At 46.1% G+C, this 18,373-nt stretch overlaps 3 protein-coding genes across 3 annotated transcripts; 2 read left to right on the forward strand and 1 right to left on the reverse strand.

Moving 5' to 3' along the window:
- Positions 1–297: 297 nt before the first annotated feature.
- On the forward strand, positions 298–1,681 carry N7473_003832 (uncharacterized protein; the record flags this gene model as incomplete). Its single annotated transcript, XM_057149772.1, has 2 exons — positions 298–1,231; positions 1,296–1,681. The coding sequence occupies 2 exons, from the start codon at positions 298–300 to the stop codon at positions 1,679–1,681; spliced, it is 1,320 nt and encodes a 439-aa protein (XP_057013426.1).
- A 141-nt stretch (positions 1,682–1,822) lies between these two features.
- N7473_003833 (uncharacterized protein) lies at positions 1,823–2,536 on the reverse strand (the record flags this gene model as incomplete). The annotated part of the gene is made up of 1 exon (XM_057149773.1): positions 1,823–2,536. The coding sequence occupies one exon, from the start codon at positions 2,534–2,536 to the stop codon at positions 1,823–1,825; it is 714 nt and encodes a 237-aa protein (XP_057013427.1).
- Positions 2,537–15,226: 12,690 nt separating this feature from the next.
- N7473_003834 (uncharacterized protein) lies at positions 15,227–15,811 on the forward strand (the record flags this gene model as incomplete). Its single annotated transcript, XM_057149774.1, has 1 exon — positions 15,227–15,811. One exon carries the CDS (start codon positions 15,227–15,229, stop codon positions 15,809–15,811), a length of 585 nt encoding a protein of 194 aa, XP_057013428.1.
- Between the last annotated feature and the right edge of the window lie 2,562 nt (positions 15,812–18,373).

An 18,373-nucleotide genomic window follows, 5' to 3' on the forward strand; every position in this document is an offset into this window, starting at 1 on the left:
CAAAATCAAGGATCATCTGAACCAATTGCCCAATTTCCGGTTTGGTCGAATACTCCGGCCCCTGACAAGGTTGTTGACACCATCACGCCCCACAGCTGCACGAGGCGTTCGACTAATGTATGGTTCTCGACTAGTGAGGTGCATGGCCCTCTTTCGTAACAATCCCCCAAGACCCCAATCATAATAGGATCTATCTCAGATAGGGAAAATTTCTTAAAGGTAATAGGATCCCGACGCAGGAAACCCTTCGACCTTCCAGTATCAACCTCTGAATAATCAAAAGTCCAAATATTAAGAATGGGTGGACCGTCATCCAACGCAGCTGTGACTGCGATTGAAACCACTACTACATCTTCTAGTTTTTCCTTGACTTCTTCCACCACCCCAACCTCTATTGCTACTCCCACCCTTACTGACTCAATTTCTACTTCTACGACCACCGCCACTACTTCAGAGGCTTCTGTTGCGAATACATACACAACATCTACATCAACAGACCAGAGTACCTCGGCGTTGAGATCCTCTTCATCGGTCCTCTCGTCGACACTCGGCATCCCCTCTGAGACTGCTGGTCCTAAAAATGACGCATCACAAAAGAACACTTCGGGAAGCAGATACAGCACTGGAGCTCTTGCAGGTTCTATTGTGGGTTCCTTCCTAGGCGGTTTAATCATAGCTTTTTTGATCGCTTTTCTGCTTCGCCGTTATCGAAAAAGAGCGTCTAGCGCTTTGGAGAACGGACAGGGCTCTTTATCCGGCACTCCTGAGTCCCCAAAGGATCCCACAGATAGTCTCAGCAAGAATCCCAACTCTTCCATCATCGCAGGGTACAAAGAACCTTCCCACGTGTCTCCTAATTTCATGACATTAAGGTCTTTTGACCTGACCCGTTATGTTCCCGAACCTGCGGACGACACCACTATCTGTATGCGAATACAGACTTTCTTTGATCAAGCTGGCTTGCATATCGACAATTATTACTCGCGGCAAGATTTTGCCCCTCGACTGAGCCAGGAAGATACCGTCCGCGTCAATGACTATGGCTCGCCATTCTTAGGCACACAGCTAGCCTCTTTGCTTTCCAGCTCCCGGAATCAGAGAGTTGTTCTCACTCATGTCCTGATACACAATCTCCTACAAAGTATCCGTCCCGGAAATTCGACCCGATCTCTACTACCGGCATGCTACGGCATTGATCGGGAACCTCGAGAAAACTCGCCCTCGATGTCCGGTATGTTAGCCCTTCTTTCCTTTACGGATACTGTAGACTGATGTCCCTGGTCTCTATGATATAGATGACGATCATGCGACTTTTGCATGGCGAATGTTGACCTCCTATCTCAACATCCGGGGCCAAAGTTCCAATCCTAACGATCTGGCCGTACGCAACGAGGTAATTGCAAACATCGCCGATGACTTCAACCGAACCTTTGCACCATATGGTGACTCGCGTTTTTCCCAAATGGACCGCCTCTCTCACCTGCAAAGCGTGGTTCGAGAAGCGTCCAGGCTCGGCATCTGGTTATTTTCGCAGCCATGCTCATTTGAGTTCCACTGGTCAATGGCCAGTGAGACAAATTCGATAGCGGTGCTTCCATCCGTGATTAAGCTTCACGATGAGCAGGGTAGACGATTGGTTGTTCCCCAGTCGTTGTTGAATGAGACGAAGGCGCAGATTTGAAATGCATCTTTGAATAGCATGCCACAGAACTGAATCTTTTGTACTTAATTATCCGCGATTGTTGCCGAATTAGAAAAAAAAAATAGCGAAAACCTTACAATACATGCTCATCGAATTCCGGATGGACTTGAGAACAACGCCTCATGGAGTGGAGTTCCCCTTTGATTGACGCCAGGCCAGCATATCATACATCTCTCTAGTAAGGGATCCGGAGACTGTTGGGCCCTGTCTACCTTCCATGGGCTCATAGAATCCATCAACCGATCCCTGGAGGCTCGACGAGCTACAGAGGTTACTTTTGGATGACGTCTCCGTGCCCATCTCATGTACGACAATTGCCTCTGGAATATCCACCTGTTGTAGACGGGCCAAAACTGCCATAAGACTGGAATGACATGCCAGCAGCCGATGCTTTTTGTCTTGGGCTCGCTGGCTATCTCGGTAGAACCAACGGATCTGTGTCCCTAGGCTGAGCTTCCCATTACTGGTCGCTTTCTCGACACGCGTAGGCTCTAGCAAAATCGCAACATCGTAAGTTGCGTCCTCAATGTCTGAGATAGTGCCATCAATCCAGGTCATCTCACTCGGGTCTAGCCCATGCTCTTTGAGTTGACGAAGACGCTGGGCCTCGTTGAGCTGAGTAGTGATGTGATTATGTGTTTTCGATAGCTCTTCTATCTGTTCATTGACAGATTTGAGATTGATATCCTTTTTAGGCACTCGAAACCAGCTTGCAACTTTTGTTGAGCTTTGATCAGAAATGCTCGAAGGCTGGCCGTCGGCTAGTGATATGCTGGATTCGGCTCTTTTGTGGCGCAAGTCAAGCAAGCGATTTCGGCCCCCGGCCATCCCCATTCCTTAAGCTGTCGAGGCTGAATTCTTTGCTCGAGCAGGGTGGGGTATGTTCTTGGAAAAGGAGTTGGATGGATGGATAAAAGGTATCATTTCCATCTCAGCTGCTGACACGGAAAGTTATCTATAGTTAACTAAGGGTTACTGGGGAGGTCAAGGGCCCTGGTTGATCGCGGAGGACGATACATATCCGCTCTAGTGTTGCATTAGTTTGTGTTTGGGGAGATGCAAAACTCCTGGCAACATCCCCCTTCCTGCAGGTTTGGAGGAACTCCTGGACACGTGGTTGGTCGGTGAACCGGGCTGAACCCCTTGTCGGCAAATTCAAAGAATAAATTTGACTGTGCTCAGGCTAGTACAGTAGTGCTGGATCATCAAAGCGGACCAACGGGGCAATGATATGAGCGCCGTTGGCGTGCTTGCATACATCACCTCTAGATCCCAAGCTTAGCCTGCCCTGTTAAATTATTCCACTAGCTCTGAATGTCAATGCCAATTCAGACTTTAGGGAACACAATATCTTGTAAATGTAGGAGAAAGAGCTTGAGCACTCGCCTATCCCATACATAGAGGTTTCGTTCGACTACAGACCACACGAGTCATTCATATCCCTAACCTGCATGAACTCTCCACTTTCCGTGTCCCGATGCATTAGTTTCACCAACGGCGCATATTTCGCCATTACCATTGGTTAATCTCAGGTCAAGAACTCATTCGAGGACCCACCGGAAAGAGATCTTAGCTGCGCCGCGCCGAGCCGTTTTCGCCCCCAAGCGGAGAGCGGAGACATTTTCAGCCCGCCCGGCAGAGTGACTGTGAACTTCCCCTGAGAGAAAGGACAGTGATTGATGGCTGATTCCGGAAGGTCAATTACAGTGGGGTTTCATAAGTTTGAAACTATGACCAAAGTTCATAATCATCTTATCAGTCACAAGTCGAATGATAGACTCAATAATGATACCTAACCTGTCGAGAAAGACGATTGAAAGGACCTTTAGAAAGACCTTTCAAAAACCAAGAAGTGGAAGTATATCTATTAGGGGATCTCTAGTCTCTAGACTCAGACTGTTGAACTACCACTGTAGTGGCCACTTAATATTACACCACAATGCTAGGTAACGGTAAATTCGACGCCGAAAACGGCTTCTTTTGACGCTGTTTTAAGCGTCCTTTTTACCAGAATATTAGTCACCGAGCATTCACGTGATCTGTTTCTGCCCACCATTTCCATATGCTCCCTGAGTGGATATGAATTGCTCCCTGGGCACTCATGGTGGCTCAGGGTTGCTCAGGGATCAGCTCACTCTTCACTCAGGATGCTCAGGGTAGGCATTCAAGCATGTCGTCATGTCTTTTCCTTTATGTTATCCGATTAGAGCCGTCGATTGCAAAAAAAAGAAAGGTCCTTCCGTTATACGCTACGCCACGCTCCAGTCCACTCTTTCAATATTTAAAGAGACTGCCTCCCCCTATCAACCGTAGCTCTTGCTTACTGCACCCCTCCTTGTTTAAAGGTAGTCTATTCTGTTGTCTCTTCCACTACTAGGTTTTCTCTAGGCTTCGGTCTTTACCGCTTCTCTTATTGTTCGTTCCTTCTCTTAGTATTATTTCCCCCTCTCTTACCCTACTGTTCTCCTCCGATTAAAGAGACTGCTATTTAAGGCTATATCTATTCCTAATTTATTTATTAAAGGCAAAAGCTAACCTTATAGTACCGAGTATTATTGCCGACGCTGTTAATAACTAGAGAAAGGTATTATATAAAAGCAATATACTATTTCTACCAAAAACAATATTGGTTAAATCAAGCGATAGTAGATAAGGTAGTACTTATATTAACGATTAAGATCGAAGCGAGACTGATAAGAATAGGTTCTATAACTATTTAGGAGAAGACCTATTCTAGTTCCTTATTATAGCTCGGAAAGAAGATATTATACTATTTCTCGAGTAGATACTTAACAATTTTAACGTTAAGAAGTTCAGTAGCTTATATAAGTATTAGAGGCAATAGTGTTAGCTATACCGGAAGGTAGTTAGGCGAAGTCTTTATACGAAGTGCTCCTAAGATATTAATAATATAAATTTTACTTTGCCTTTTAGATATTTTGCTTTCTGACCGTTAAAAGTAGTATATAAAAGAAAATCTTACCGCCCGATACAGTCTTAATATAAGCGTTAAGGAGGAACCGGTTATAAACGTCGATGATGTCGGATTTACGCCGTGTGCATAAACCCTGGTGCGTGTGCTTGTAGGCGCACACAGGTCGATCGAATACCACGATTATGGAAGAGAGACGAAAGTGCAATAGAGGTGGGTCGGCAGCGAACAGGTTGAATAGTGGAGGGTCAACACAGTTTAATCAGAATTGCCTTGAGCTCTATTCGTGAGTGAAAATGGTGTCAAACTTATGACATTGTCGTCAAACTTGTTTTATTTTGCTAGGAAAACAGGCAGTATTTATAACTTTGGGTACATGGCAGGATGTCACAGGAAAAGACTGATGAGAATCCGAAATAACATGGGGGCATACGAGAGTGTTAGGAAACTCGTTGCTTTTCCCATTTGATGCAGTAGTTGATAATCAGCATCGTATATCATAAAGCGGTGTATAGGGATGCAGATTTATGCATCCAATTGCATTAGCGCGCGTATGCATGCATGCGCTCGCTTATTGCGGGGATACGCACACACACACATATTGACAGATGATTTATATATTATCCTTTACCACTATTAGACAAGAGACACTATTCTTTTACTAGTATCGGCTTATACTAGCAGTCGGCCCGGTGTATTAGTTTATGTTAAGAGAAACGAGCGAATTAATCTGAAGCACTTTTTCGGCCGCAAAGATAATAACGAAGAACCTAAAGAAGATTAGGACCTGTCGACATGAGTGGGTGCATAAGCCCCAAGAGAGTGGGTGCATAAGCCCATGAGAGCGATCGAACTTGACAGAATGCGACGGAACGACCACGTGACGACGATCTTCAACGATTGACATCAACAGATTGCACACATGACGAAAGAGCTTCAACACTCTATATTTCTATTGATTTCTATGAGATTCTAGTCTGATGTATTGCCTCGATTTCATGAAGTTATAAATATTGCCTGTTTTCCATAGCTAGTTAAATCAAGTTTAATGATTGTGATGAAGTTGGAGCATTCTTCTATCATAAGTTAACTTCCGATTCTGAGCCGAATCGTACGACCTAACCTGACCTATACAATTCTTCGCCAATCGTATACTGATTTGACCAATCGTGCACACTCGCTTGCTTGTGCACGACCGAAGGATTTATGCTGACCCCGTAAATCCGACAGGACCTTAGAGAAGATAACTTAAAGACTCTCTGTTACAGCTAGATCAGCTTAATCCTGCTCCTAAACCCGGGAGGCATCCGTGACTACCTTATAATAGAAATTGATTTAAAGTATACTAAGGGTCACTATAGCAAACTAAAGAGGTCAGTCGCTGAAATTCCCTACCTATTATCTAAGCTAACACTTATAGAGAAAACGTCAACATATGTGTGTGTGCATATCCCTGCATTAAGCGAGCGCATGCATGCGTATGCGCGTTAATGCAATCGGATGCATAAACCTACATCCATATACACCGCTTCATGATATACGATACTGATTATCAACTACTATATCAAATAGAAAGAGCAACGAGTTTCCTAACACTCTCGTATGCCCCCACGTTATTTCGGATTCTCATCAGTCTTTTCCTGTGACATTCTGCTATATACCCAAAGTTATAAATACTGCCTGTTTCCCTAGTTAAATTGAATAAGTTTGACACTATTTCCACTCACGAATAGAGCTCAAGGCAATTCTAATTAAACTGTGTTAACCTTCCACTGTTCAACCTGTTCGCTGCCGACTGTAAGGATATACTCTATAAGTCAGGATAGAGGCCTATCAATCAGGTAGGAGAAATAGAGCTAAGTCAATAGTGTAGAAAGGTCAAGAACTGTTTCTTGAGGATCGCAAAACCTCTTCAACATAGGTCAATTTATATACAGTCTCATCACTCAAACAGGAAGGAGATATATCCTTAGTAGGGAAATAGGAGCGGGGTGAAACACGAGGCTTGTGTAACCTCCGTTAAGGGTGTTCCCTGCAGGAGTTCGTACACGTACTAATGCCGAAGCCCTAGCGAACCTCTACAGAAAGCCTGACGGCTTATCAGGTCCGGGAAGCCTGATGCACCAACACATGGGGAAGGCCTGCCGGCTTATCAGGCCGGGGAAGCCTGAGGCACCAACACTTAGGAATAACCTCATACCAGGATATATCATAACACCGACCTACCTCTATTGCACTTTCGTCTCTCTTCTATAATCGTGGTATTCGATCGACCTGTGTGCGCCTACAAGCACACCTCAGGGTTTATACACACAGCGTAAATCCGACAGAAAAATCTTTCTAATATCTGAAGTTAAACAACCTCCCTTCGATATTATTGTTCTTGTACTCTCAATAGCAATCCTCGACGATGCTTTTGCGGCAGATATCTATTCTGTCGAGGATATATTCAGGGCGAGAGTTTGCCTACCCTATCGCTCCCTTATACTAAACTTCAAGAAAGAGAAACTTAATATACTAATCTATCGCTAACCTGTCTCTACCTATTCTGAAATAACCACTCAACTAATCAAACCTCTTATATACTACACGTATTTGTATTACTTATAGCGACTAAGCTTAGTAGTTAGGATAATTCGGGTAATAAAGTGTTATGATATATCCTGGCATGAGGTTATTCCCAAGTGTTGGTGCCTCAGGCTTCCCCGGCCTGATAAGCCGGCAGGCCTTCCCCATGTGTTGGTGCATCAGGCTTCCCGGACCTGATAAGCCGTCAGGCTTTCTGTAGAGGTTCGCTGGGGCTTCGGCTTCAGTACGTGTACGAACTCCTGCAGGGAACACCCTTGACAGAGGTTACACAAGCCTCGTGTTTCACCCCGCTCCCATTTCCCTACCAAGGATACATCTCCTTCCTGTTTGAGTGATGAGACTGTATATAAATTGACCCATGTTGAAGAGGTTTTGCGATCCTCAAGAAACAGTTCTTGACCTTTCTACACTATTGACTTGGCTCCATTTCTCCTACCTGATTGACAGGCCTCTATCCTGACTTATAGAGTATATCCTTACGATTTCTGTTTCTTCTTCTTCGATCACCTAGGAGAAATGGCACCAAGGACCCGTTCTACTCCCTCTACCGAAGGGGCACCGAACCCTCCCCGCATCGCGGAAGAAATCCCAATTGCGACCGACCAGGGTTTAACCCCGACCGATCTTGATGCCAACCTCGCAGCTACTCAAGCTACCATAGAAAAGCTGCAGAGGCTCAAAGATTTACAAGACTAAGCCGAAACGCTCAAATCACAGCTTATAGGACGAAACCCAGACGAAACTCTGTCGAACCTATACCAGGACCCCTACGAATCATCAGGAAAGGGTCAGGACATCAAGCTTAAAAATATTCCTACGTTCACTCTTAACTCTTCACTACAACAACGACAAGAATGGCTCCTAGACCTCCAACAGCAATTCGAAGGAGATCTAAGGCGCTATCACGACGGTCGGACCCAAATCCTTAGAGTATTGAGCTATATGGATACAACCTGTCGGCAGAGATAGTACCGACACATTAACGAAAAGGCACCGATTACCGACCGAAACCTCAAAGAAGACTGGCCCTACTTTAAGGACTGGACCCTAACCCTTATTAAGAACGCAGCTAGTCTCCAATCTGAAGTGATGGGCTAGCTCGAAAGGGCCCGCTAGCTGAAAGATGAGGACCCACGAGAGTTCCACGCCCGTCTAGATACCCTAGAACGCCACTTCCTAAGGGTAGCCGAGAAAGAGAGAGCCCTTTCCTTCTTCGCGAAACTTCTGTACGACCTCCAGAACGATATCCGCCGCTATATCATAAAACTCCCGGAGACCCGCGAGGAGATGATTGATATCGCGTACTACTTCTAGGACTTACAGCGATTAGAAACGAATCGAAAGCGAAAGTATACAGAGACCACAGATAAACCCCCACGAAAGAGGAATTCAACTAAGAGAACCTAAGACAACAAAAGATCCCGAAAGCCCTGGACAGATAAGAATACGCCTACGAAACACCGCCTAAACCCTATCGGAGAGGACGGGAAACGTAACCGATGCTTTAACTGCGGGAGCGAAAAGCATTACTCTAACAAATGCCCCGATCCGCCGAAGGATAAACCTACTACCGCTATACAATCTGCCCTACAGGGAAACGACAGCGAGACAGATTAAATCCTACGGATCTGTCTCTCCCTATAGTAGGAACCCGAGCTCGGTTCTATGTCCCAGTCACCGTCACAGCCCGAAACAATCTCGAAACCTATGCCGACCTTGATAGTTGTGCTAAGGTCGACCTTATAAGCTTCGAATTTGTTAAAAGGTATAAGCTTAGCTAAGCGAAACTGACTGCACCCCTTATCGACGCTATCAACAAACGAGTAACCCCTACCTACGGAGTGTGGAATGTCCCCCTAAAGGCTACCGATTCCAGGGGTATAACCCGTCAATTCACTCGCCTATGTGTGGCAATCGACCGAGACCTCCGGCTAGAAGGAAGCCCCATACTCCTCTCTATGACCACAATTCACGACCTAGATATTTATATCGCTAGGCGAAGTGGCCTCTGGTGGTTTGGAACGTTATCTATCGAAATTCTTCCACCCACACGCTTTGCTAAGAAAGCCCGAAACCACGCGCACGTCTTCGCCGTGGTCAAACTACCTGAGGAAGTGTAGCTCCCTATCGACCGTGATAACGACGAAACCGCACCGGAAACCTACCGATTACCCCCCGAACTATCAAAGTTTAACGAGTTCTTCTTATCCCAAAATTCGAAGACCCTACCTTCATCGAATAAATACGACCACGCCATTAACCTCGTAACCGGAGCAAAGGTCCTGTATAGGCCTATCTACCCTCTGTCACAAAAGGAGCTCGCAGAACTACGCAAATACATCGACAAGAATCTTAAGAACGGCCGAATCCGTGAATCCAAAAGTCCAGCTAGAGCCCCTATTTTGTTCGTACCAAAAACCGACGGAGGCCTCCGCCTCTGTGTCGATTACCGAGGACTCAACAAGGTTTCGGTGAAGAATCGCTACCCTTTACCCCTCATTTCGGAGATTTTAGACCGACTCGCCGGCTCAAAGGTCTTCAGCAAGATCGATATCTAAGACGCCTACTACCGAATTCGTATTAAGGAAGGCGACGAATGGAAAACAGCCTTCCGCACTCGTTACGGGCACTACGAATACACAGTTATGCCCTTCGGCCTTACAAACGCGCCTGCAACCTTCCAGAACTACATCTATATTGCGCTTCACGATATTCTCGATACCTTTGCGGTAGCTTATCTTGACGATATCCTAATCTTTTCGGCAGACCGGGATTCACACATAAGCTACCTTTATTAGGTGCTTGAACGGCTACAGAAAGCGGGCCTGTACGCTAAGCCTAGTAAGTGCGTATTCTACTAAGACTAGGTTGAATTCCTAGGTTTCGTTATATCCCCTAAGGGCGTTTCGATGGACCCTCGCCGGGTTAGCGACATCGCTTCGTGGGAGATTCCTAAAATATACAGGGATATCCAGGTGTTCCTAGGATTTTGTAATTTCTACTGCAGGTTCATCAAGAATTACTCTCATATTGCACTGCCTCTCACGGCCCTACTGAAAGGCAGTAAAAATAGGCGAAAGCTAGGTTAGGTTAACCTGACTCTTAGCGAAAAGGTAGCGTTTCGCCGCCTAATCGCCGCCTTTCAGTCTGCGCCTCTTCTTCGACACTTTGATCCGTCGAAGCTTATTCGGTTAGAGACCGATGCGTCCGATGGCGCTATAGCAGGGATCCTCTCTTAACCTGACGAGAGCGGGATATGGTATCTAGTAGCGTTCTGGTCGCGGAAGTTTAGTGGGGCGGAGACCCTCTATAGAACACCGGATTAGGAGCTATTTGCTATCGTATATTCGTTCAAACATTAGCGGCACTACCTCGAGGGGAGTGTATACCTAATTGAAGTGTTCTCAGACCATTCGAACCTTTAAGCTTTCATAAAGCAACCAAAGCTTAATAGTAGGCAAGCGCAGTGGTGCTTGGCCCTTACACTATTTGATTTTGTGATAAAACATCGCGCTGGGAAGAACAATCCTGCGGATAGACCCTCTCGGCGTTGGCTCCTGAGTGATTATAAGGTTAACCTGATTTCGCCGTTAAGCCGCCGAATAGCTAGCGAATCGCAGACGACTGATTACCGTTCTGTTATAGTCTAGTCGCTAACTGTAAGTGCGCTTACCTCGAATATCCCACACTTCGAAGAGAACGAAGATAAGGATGAATCGATTGGTGCAATCGATTGGGGGGAGCTCGGGCGTGCGCGCCGTCTCCCTAACGCACGAGTGAAGCCAGCTTGTGCCTCCGAGCAGGCATACCTTGCCGAGGCAGGTACAGACCTTAAGGAGCTTATTAGGCAACTTCAAGGCGAAGACCTAGAGACCTAGCGCCGAAAGACTGCTGTACAGTCGTCGACTCCGGGGTTTAAGGGCTAGAGTATTGGACCCGAGGGTCTTGTGCGGTTCAAAGAACGTATTTATATCCCTGCGGGGAGTAACTTGAGAAACACACTGATAAGCATATATTATAATGACCCCCTTGCTGGCTACTTCGGTTATACAAGAACCCTTGAGCTAATAAAAAGGAAATATTATTGGCTGAATATCCACATAGACGTCGCCGAATACGTCCGGGCTTATCAGACCTGCTAGGGTGTCACGGCAAAGAGATATAAGCTGTATGGGAAGCTATAGCCGCTCCCGATTCCTTTAAGGCCTTTCTTAGAAATTTCAATAGACTTTGTGACGGGCTTACCGCTAATAACCTACGAAGGGAAGCTAGTCGATGCGATCCTGGTTATTGTTGATAGGTTCACGAAATAGTCACTATTCCTCGCCGTTTCTACGACGATTACCGCGGCAGAACTTGCTGAGATCTTCCACAATTATATTGAGCTACGCTTTGGACCACCTGAAGGCATTGTTTTAGACCGGGGGTCCCTGTTCACTAGTAAGTTTTGGTCAAATCTGTGCTACCTTACCCGAGTACGCCTAAGGCTTTTAATAGCGTTTCACCCCTAAACCGATAGTCAAACAGAGCGTATAAACCAAACGCTCGAACACTACCTTCGATGTTTCGTAGCCGACAACTAAGTGATATGGCCGAACCTCCTTAGATCCGCTGAGTTTGTATGTAATAACGCAGCGAACGCAACAACTAGTGTCTCTCTATTCTAAGTACTGATGGGCTACTCACTAGATTTCCGTTAACGTTTCGAGGGCGAAACTTCTTACAGAGAGGTCCTAGCGGTATCCGCACGAATTAAGAAACTCGAAGCGCTCCGTTAAAAGCTGCAGGAACACTAGCGAAAGGCAAGCGAAACTATGACGAAACACTATAATAAGGATTATATTCCTATGCAATTCAAGAAGGGAGATCTTGTCGGATTGTTAACAAGGAACCTGAGGTTAAAAGGAAGCAGGAAACTAGCCCCCCGCTTTATTGGGCCCTTCCGAATCTTACAGACTATTAGAGAACAAGCTTACTGCCTAAGCTTACCTTAGCAGTACAACCGAATCTATAACGTCTTTCACGTATCCTTGCTCGAGCTATAGCGGAATCTCCACGGAAAGGATAACGAACCCTTACTGATACCCGAACTCGAGGAGGAGGATAAGTACGAAGTAGAAGAAGTGCGTAACGAGAAGCTAATCAAAGGAGAAACCCACTTCCTTGTTAAATGGAAAGGATAGCCCTCGGAATATAATCAATAGGTCTATCATAAAGATATAGAAAACGCTACGGAAGCAATATAATCCTACTCGAAACGAAAAAGAGTAAAGAATTCCCTAGTTGCTAGAAAGAAGTAACAAAAACACACCGAACCCCTAGCGAAAGCCGGCAAAAAACGCAGACAGAAGAAGCCTTAAGGGCAACCTCTAATTAGACTATTAGCAAGGAGATCTGCACAAAAGATCCCCGCCGGAAAAGCGACGAACAGCCACCGAAACCACAACAAAAGCACTTAGCTCTATCAAGCAAAGAGAAGGGAAAAGACAACCCCTAAATTTCCTCCAGGGGCAGAGGAAAATCGATTATAGTCCGCTCCTCTAACTTATCTCCGCTAATGGAAACGTTGCTATTATTATCCGAATCCCGATTATCCTAGGCCTCGCGAACCACCTACGAAACACTATCGAAAAAGACACGTTTTCCCAGAGTCTAAGTGATATATCCCTCGTCCCCGGGAAGTAGGCGAAGGAGCCGCTTAGAGAACCGCGCGGCCTTCTCCTCCTTGGTATCGAGAGGACTAGGAGCAGGAACGGAGGGAAGCTCAGAGCGGCGGGCCACGAGAAACGCGTTGTAGTCGGTATAGTTTTGCTGTCGAAATTGTGGTTAGAATATACCGAAACCCACGATCTATGAATATACCTTGATATGTGCCTTGTTCCCGGTCAACCGATACTCCTTGCGGTAAGCCTGTTCCGAAACGTCAAAACAATACGCTAGTTCCTTTATGAATTCGGCGACCTTTCGGCGGACCTCCGAGGGATATAGCCACTCCACAAACTGTTCCGGATCGGCCGGGTCAACCGTCTAGAACACCCGCCGAGCCCACGCGAACACGAGATTCAGGTCCTAGCAATCTCCCAGTATCGCAGTCGCAGCCTACAGAATCATTAGCTTTTGTCTCTAAAGAACTTGGCGAAACCCACAGGAATATATGTCGAAGCACGGCCGGAACACTGCTTGCACAAAACCGAAGCCTTGGCATCGCGAACACACTCCACAGCGAAAGGCAAGCCCAGGGTCACGTCCCACTCAGCGATCGTCGTACGCAGACAGTGTATACACCAGAGGATTATCATGAAAACAGGGTTGTCCAGGAGAGGACGAGCAGTAGTGCGGGTTCCAGGAGGTATCGTGAGGTTTTCGATAGCGAATAGACAGTGAAACGATGGTGAAAGGGTGCGCCTTGATGAGGGTGTAGGAAAAGAGATAGAAGAGGATAAAGGAGGAAGAAGAAAAGGAGAGGGTGATGTTGGCGATGTCAACAAAGAAACGCGTTTCCTTTGTTTGCCCCTCCACCAGGCAACCCCCCAGTGTTGACCTTCCCTCTTTCCAGCCTACACGCTCCTTCCTTATTTGACTGCCACTCTTTATGATTGTTTACGCGTCTGTTTACCTCGCTTAAGGGCAAGCGATCCTTAGAGGGAGGATAATTGTTATGATATATCCTGGCATGAGGTTATTCCCAAGTGTTGGTGCCTCAGGCTTCCCCGGCCTAATAAGCCGGCAGGCCTTCCCCATGTGTTGGTGCATCAGGCTTCCCGGACCTGATAAGCCGTCAGGCTTTCTGTAGAGGTTCGCTGGGGCTTCGGCTTCAGTACGTGTACGAACTCCTGCAGGGAACACCCTTGACAGAGGTTACACAAGCCTCGTGTTTCACCCCGCTCCCATTTCCCTACCAAGGATACATCTCCTTCCTGTTTGAGTGATGAGACTGTATATAAATTGACCCATGTTGAAGAGGTTTTGCGATCCTCAAGAAACAGTTCTTGACCTTTCTACACTATTGACTTGGCTCCATTTCTCCTACCTGATTGACAGGCCTCTATCCTGACTTATAGAGTATATCCTTACATAAAGCCCTACGACCTTCGCCGTAGTACCGGTGAGGCAGTTAATAGTAAGTATTTATGTATTAGTAGTTATATCCTCAGCACTAACAATATTTAGAAACAGTATCTCTTCCCTTGCTGCAGTAAGTGATAGGCTATATTTATACTAGCACATTCCAGAAATACATAAACGAACAGATTCAGACCTACGTTTAAGTATTATTCCTCGGAATCCCTTCAGAAGACGCATTAATAAATATCCTAAGTCACTAAAGCCGCTATATTAACCCTCGCGCACTATCTAGTTACGATGACCTACTAGAGATCAAGAGGGCTACGCTATTAAATTATCCCGAGATCCTAAGCTTACAGCAAATACGTGATTCTCTTATATTAGAAGCTAAAGAGCTTTACGGTTCTATAAAAAATGCTCGTGGAACTAAAATCGGGGAACTTAAAGCAAAGGCAGATGCGGCATTGAGGGCAATGAAAAAAGTCCTAAAGATAACAACATTCAACGGTGCTCGTAGTGATTTTTTTGCGACTATTAATACTTTAGAAATCAACAAACAACTCGATCCTTCGCTCTTGGATATCAAACAGGATATAGAGACGATAAATTCCCTACTCGAGGAAGGCGAGCCTGGAATTACTAGAGAATATCGAAGAGCTGTCCTTGCCTATCAGGCATCCAGGGCGTACAAGCTTCCGGCTCTCGAAGCCCTTGCCAAACGGTATATAGAACTTTTCAGCGGAGCGATGGCTACGCCTGAGATTCTTTAAATAATAATAGAGGTCTTTTCAAAGCTCCCTGAAGATAAAACTTGGTTTTCGAACTATATTAGATCAAGTCTCGAGCAATAGTTGGTCCCCCGAGAATCAACAACAAATTTCGATTCACTCTACAAAGTTCTGGGTCAAGATCACTTCTTTGACAAAGTCGTTACGAAGATGATGCTTGAAATACTGTCTAACCGCCTATGTTTTCGGGAAACTATCGAGGACCAGAACAACCGCCACAGGCAGAATAGTTCTGCGAAAGAACAGTTGGTGACGGTGGTTCCACTCGAGGCTTATCCCGAAGATACTGCCGCTGCTGAGGAGTATCCGGAGCCCGAGGAGGTTCCAGTCGAGGCTTATTCCGAAGATGCTGTTGCTGCTGCTGAGGAATATCCGGAGCCCGAGGAGGTTCCAGTCGAGGCTTATCCCGAAGATGCTGTTGCTGCTGCTGAGGAATATCCGGAGCCCGAGGAGGTTCCAGTCGAGGCCTACCCCGAAGATGCTGCCGCTGCTGCTGAGGAATATCCGGAGCCCGAGGAGGTTCCAGTCGAGGCCTACCCCGAAGATGCAGTTGCTGAAGAAGTTCCTGCCCTCGAGAAGCTCCACCTAACTCCACATTTGTTAGAGAACCTTTACTTGTACGAAGACTGGGAGATTCTCTCCCCGAAAAAGAGGAGGTCGAGGACCAAAACTCTTAGGGCAAGGGGCCTTCCCATTCCAGACAAAGACGGCGTAATTTCAACCCTGATGGTCTAGGATCCCATATCTCAGCTCCCCAGTCACTTTCATCGAATGAACTCTTTCAGTTACTTTCAGTTGGGCAATGCTTTATCCAGAAAATACTGTAAATATAAGGGTTTCTTCAACTGCTGAGGCGATAGCGAAGTACCCCGTACCGTCTTTCTTAATGTTGCCAATAGTGACGCTAAGGCAGTGGCCCTTTAACGGCTACGTCAACTGGTTACACAAGCTTTCAGCTCAGGCGCCCCATCCTCTTATTGGCCTATATTGAATTTCCCGTGTTGTGTGAAAGATTGTATATAAATTGGTACTGTGAGGGGTGTGTCTCGAACTCCTCAATAAACAGTCTTGTCACGAATTTGACTTGGTGCTCTTCCTCCTTACCTGATCAACAGGCCTTCTACCCTGCAAGTAGATCTTTCTTAACAACTTTCTGCGGCCTCATATGTTAGATTTTGGTCACTCCTTCAACGCAACATGTTTTTTTCTCACCTCTCTTGAACTCGCAATTAGGCTGTCCATTATCCCCAGGATCCAGTTCGTGTAATCTGATCGAAGTAGTAACGAATACTATCAATTGAGAATCAACGGTAGCCGTGGACAACATTCCGTTGCCCTCACAAAACATACGTGGTGGTGCTGAAGTGAACCCACAGGAAATTTGTGTGTCTATTGGGATGACTCCCGCAACTAGGGGTCTCCGTACTCTGCTCAACTCAAGCAAGACAATACCACCCATTCATCAGTAAACACTACTCATCAGTAAACACTACTCATCAGTAAACACTACTCATCAGTAAACACTACTCATCAGTAAACACTACTCATCAGTAAACACTACTCATCAATAAACACTACTCATCAATAAACACTACTCATCAATAAACACTACTCATCAATAAACACTACTCATCAATAAACACTACTCATCAATAAACACTACTCTACTCACCGATAGACCCTACTCATCTGTGTGGAAGGAGCTTGCCAATCGCGAGGAGAAGAGGAAATATTGTATTCTTATTTCCCGAATAACAAGGCATGCATACTAGTTAGGTCATGGTAGCCCCGTTTTGGCCCACGACCACCTGGTGGTAGTTACAGTACAGCAATTACTTTCTTCAGGACCGGTAAAGAAGTTCGTCTAAGGATTTAATTTTCATTTTGCAAACAATTTACGGGCAAAAAAGTGTAATGTTCTTTTAGTTCGTGTTTGTTGACCGAATAGAAAAACTTGAGTGGTTAAAAACTGTTTGAACTGGTGAAGTTCAAGGTCAAGAAGTGGTGGGTGGTGGAACAGCGAGGTACCTCGGAATAACAACTCTTACAACGTGGAGCAGAAAGAGCGTTGCTAATGAGGCTGATCTGCATATGGCATATGTACTAGAGCAACCTTGTCTGTGGTCTGAAATCCTGCAGCTTCGCTGACGTCGCTCACTAAGGCTAAGTTAGCGGGCAATTCCTAGCGATAGTGACTAAGATAATTGTCGTGATAGGGTCGCCGTATAGTATAGTTCCTTCCAATGTCAAGCGGAGTGTTTAAAATTTGCTGGGAAATCATTGATTGAACCAAAATTAGACATGGCCTGGGTACCTGGGGCCTCCGTAGACTCAGAAACAGCGTCTTCTGGCTTCTATGGTCGGCGGGCCGCGTGAGACACATATCCAGTGTCTCAAGGCCACTCATGTAATAGAGCTTTGGAACTAGGTCCGGGCGGGCTTCAGGTCTGGATTTGTGTGTCCGCAGTTGTAAAGCGGTGGTGGGAAGGCTTTAGCTTTCGGACCCATGACCCAGAGCAGTTGAGCAGTTGATATCCGGCCACAGTCTAATGGCTGTAGACGTGGATCCACTTAGGACGTGCGTCCAAAGCTACAGGTCTACTATGGCCTTCAATCTGTTCACTGGCGGCCTACACGGCCGAGAGGCTATGAGGGCTACAGGTCTGTAGACTACGGTCTACACAAGCCACGAATCTCTGGATGTTCAATTATTAAAGATATCTCTCTCAACTGTGGCACCCAGTTGGAGGCATCGCTCCCCAACCAGTCCCTTCGACGGAACAGCCGAACGATGAGATCGTCTACAGACGAACATTCGTGGTGAAAGTTGCAGACTCAAGCATTGCATTGACCTGGTCCTTTGCCTGACAAGCTGACGGAGATATAGTTGATCCGGACGTCTAGACAGATGGTTCTAACGTATTACATAAGGCATCCGTTAACAGAACTCTGACTGGCAGCGGAAAAAGATGACTGGCCAAAATTGGATTCTCTCTGGTTTTACTATCACTGTAGCTTTAAAACTAATCTAGTTGGTATTTGAAATGATGAATGGCGTAGTAATTTCGGACGACTCCTCGACGGGGAGCGAGGACTGAACGCTACCAATCTCTTGAACGAGCTCATCAAAATTAGGAGGGAGATTAGACTACGGGATGATCTGCATAAGGAAGAATTCCAGAAAACCAAAGGAATTCAGCGCTGCTCTTGCAGCCCTGGGGCTACAGAGCCAGACAGATGGACTCCCGACAACGCAAGGCCTCTCCGAGCCACGCGCCCACAACGACCACGATAAGA

This window comes from Penicillium subrubescens (assembly GCF_028828155.1).
Source record: "Penicillium subrubescens strain IBT 31985 chromosome Unknown utg000002l_segment0_segment0, whole genome shotgun sequence".
Classification (NCBI taxonomy): Eukaryota; Fungi; Ascomycota; class Eurotiomycetes; order Eurotiales; family Aspergillaceae; genus Penicillium; species Penicillium subrubescens.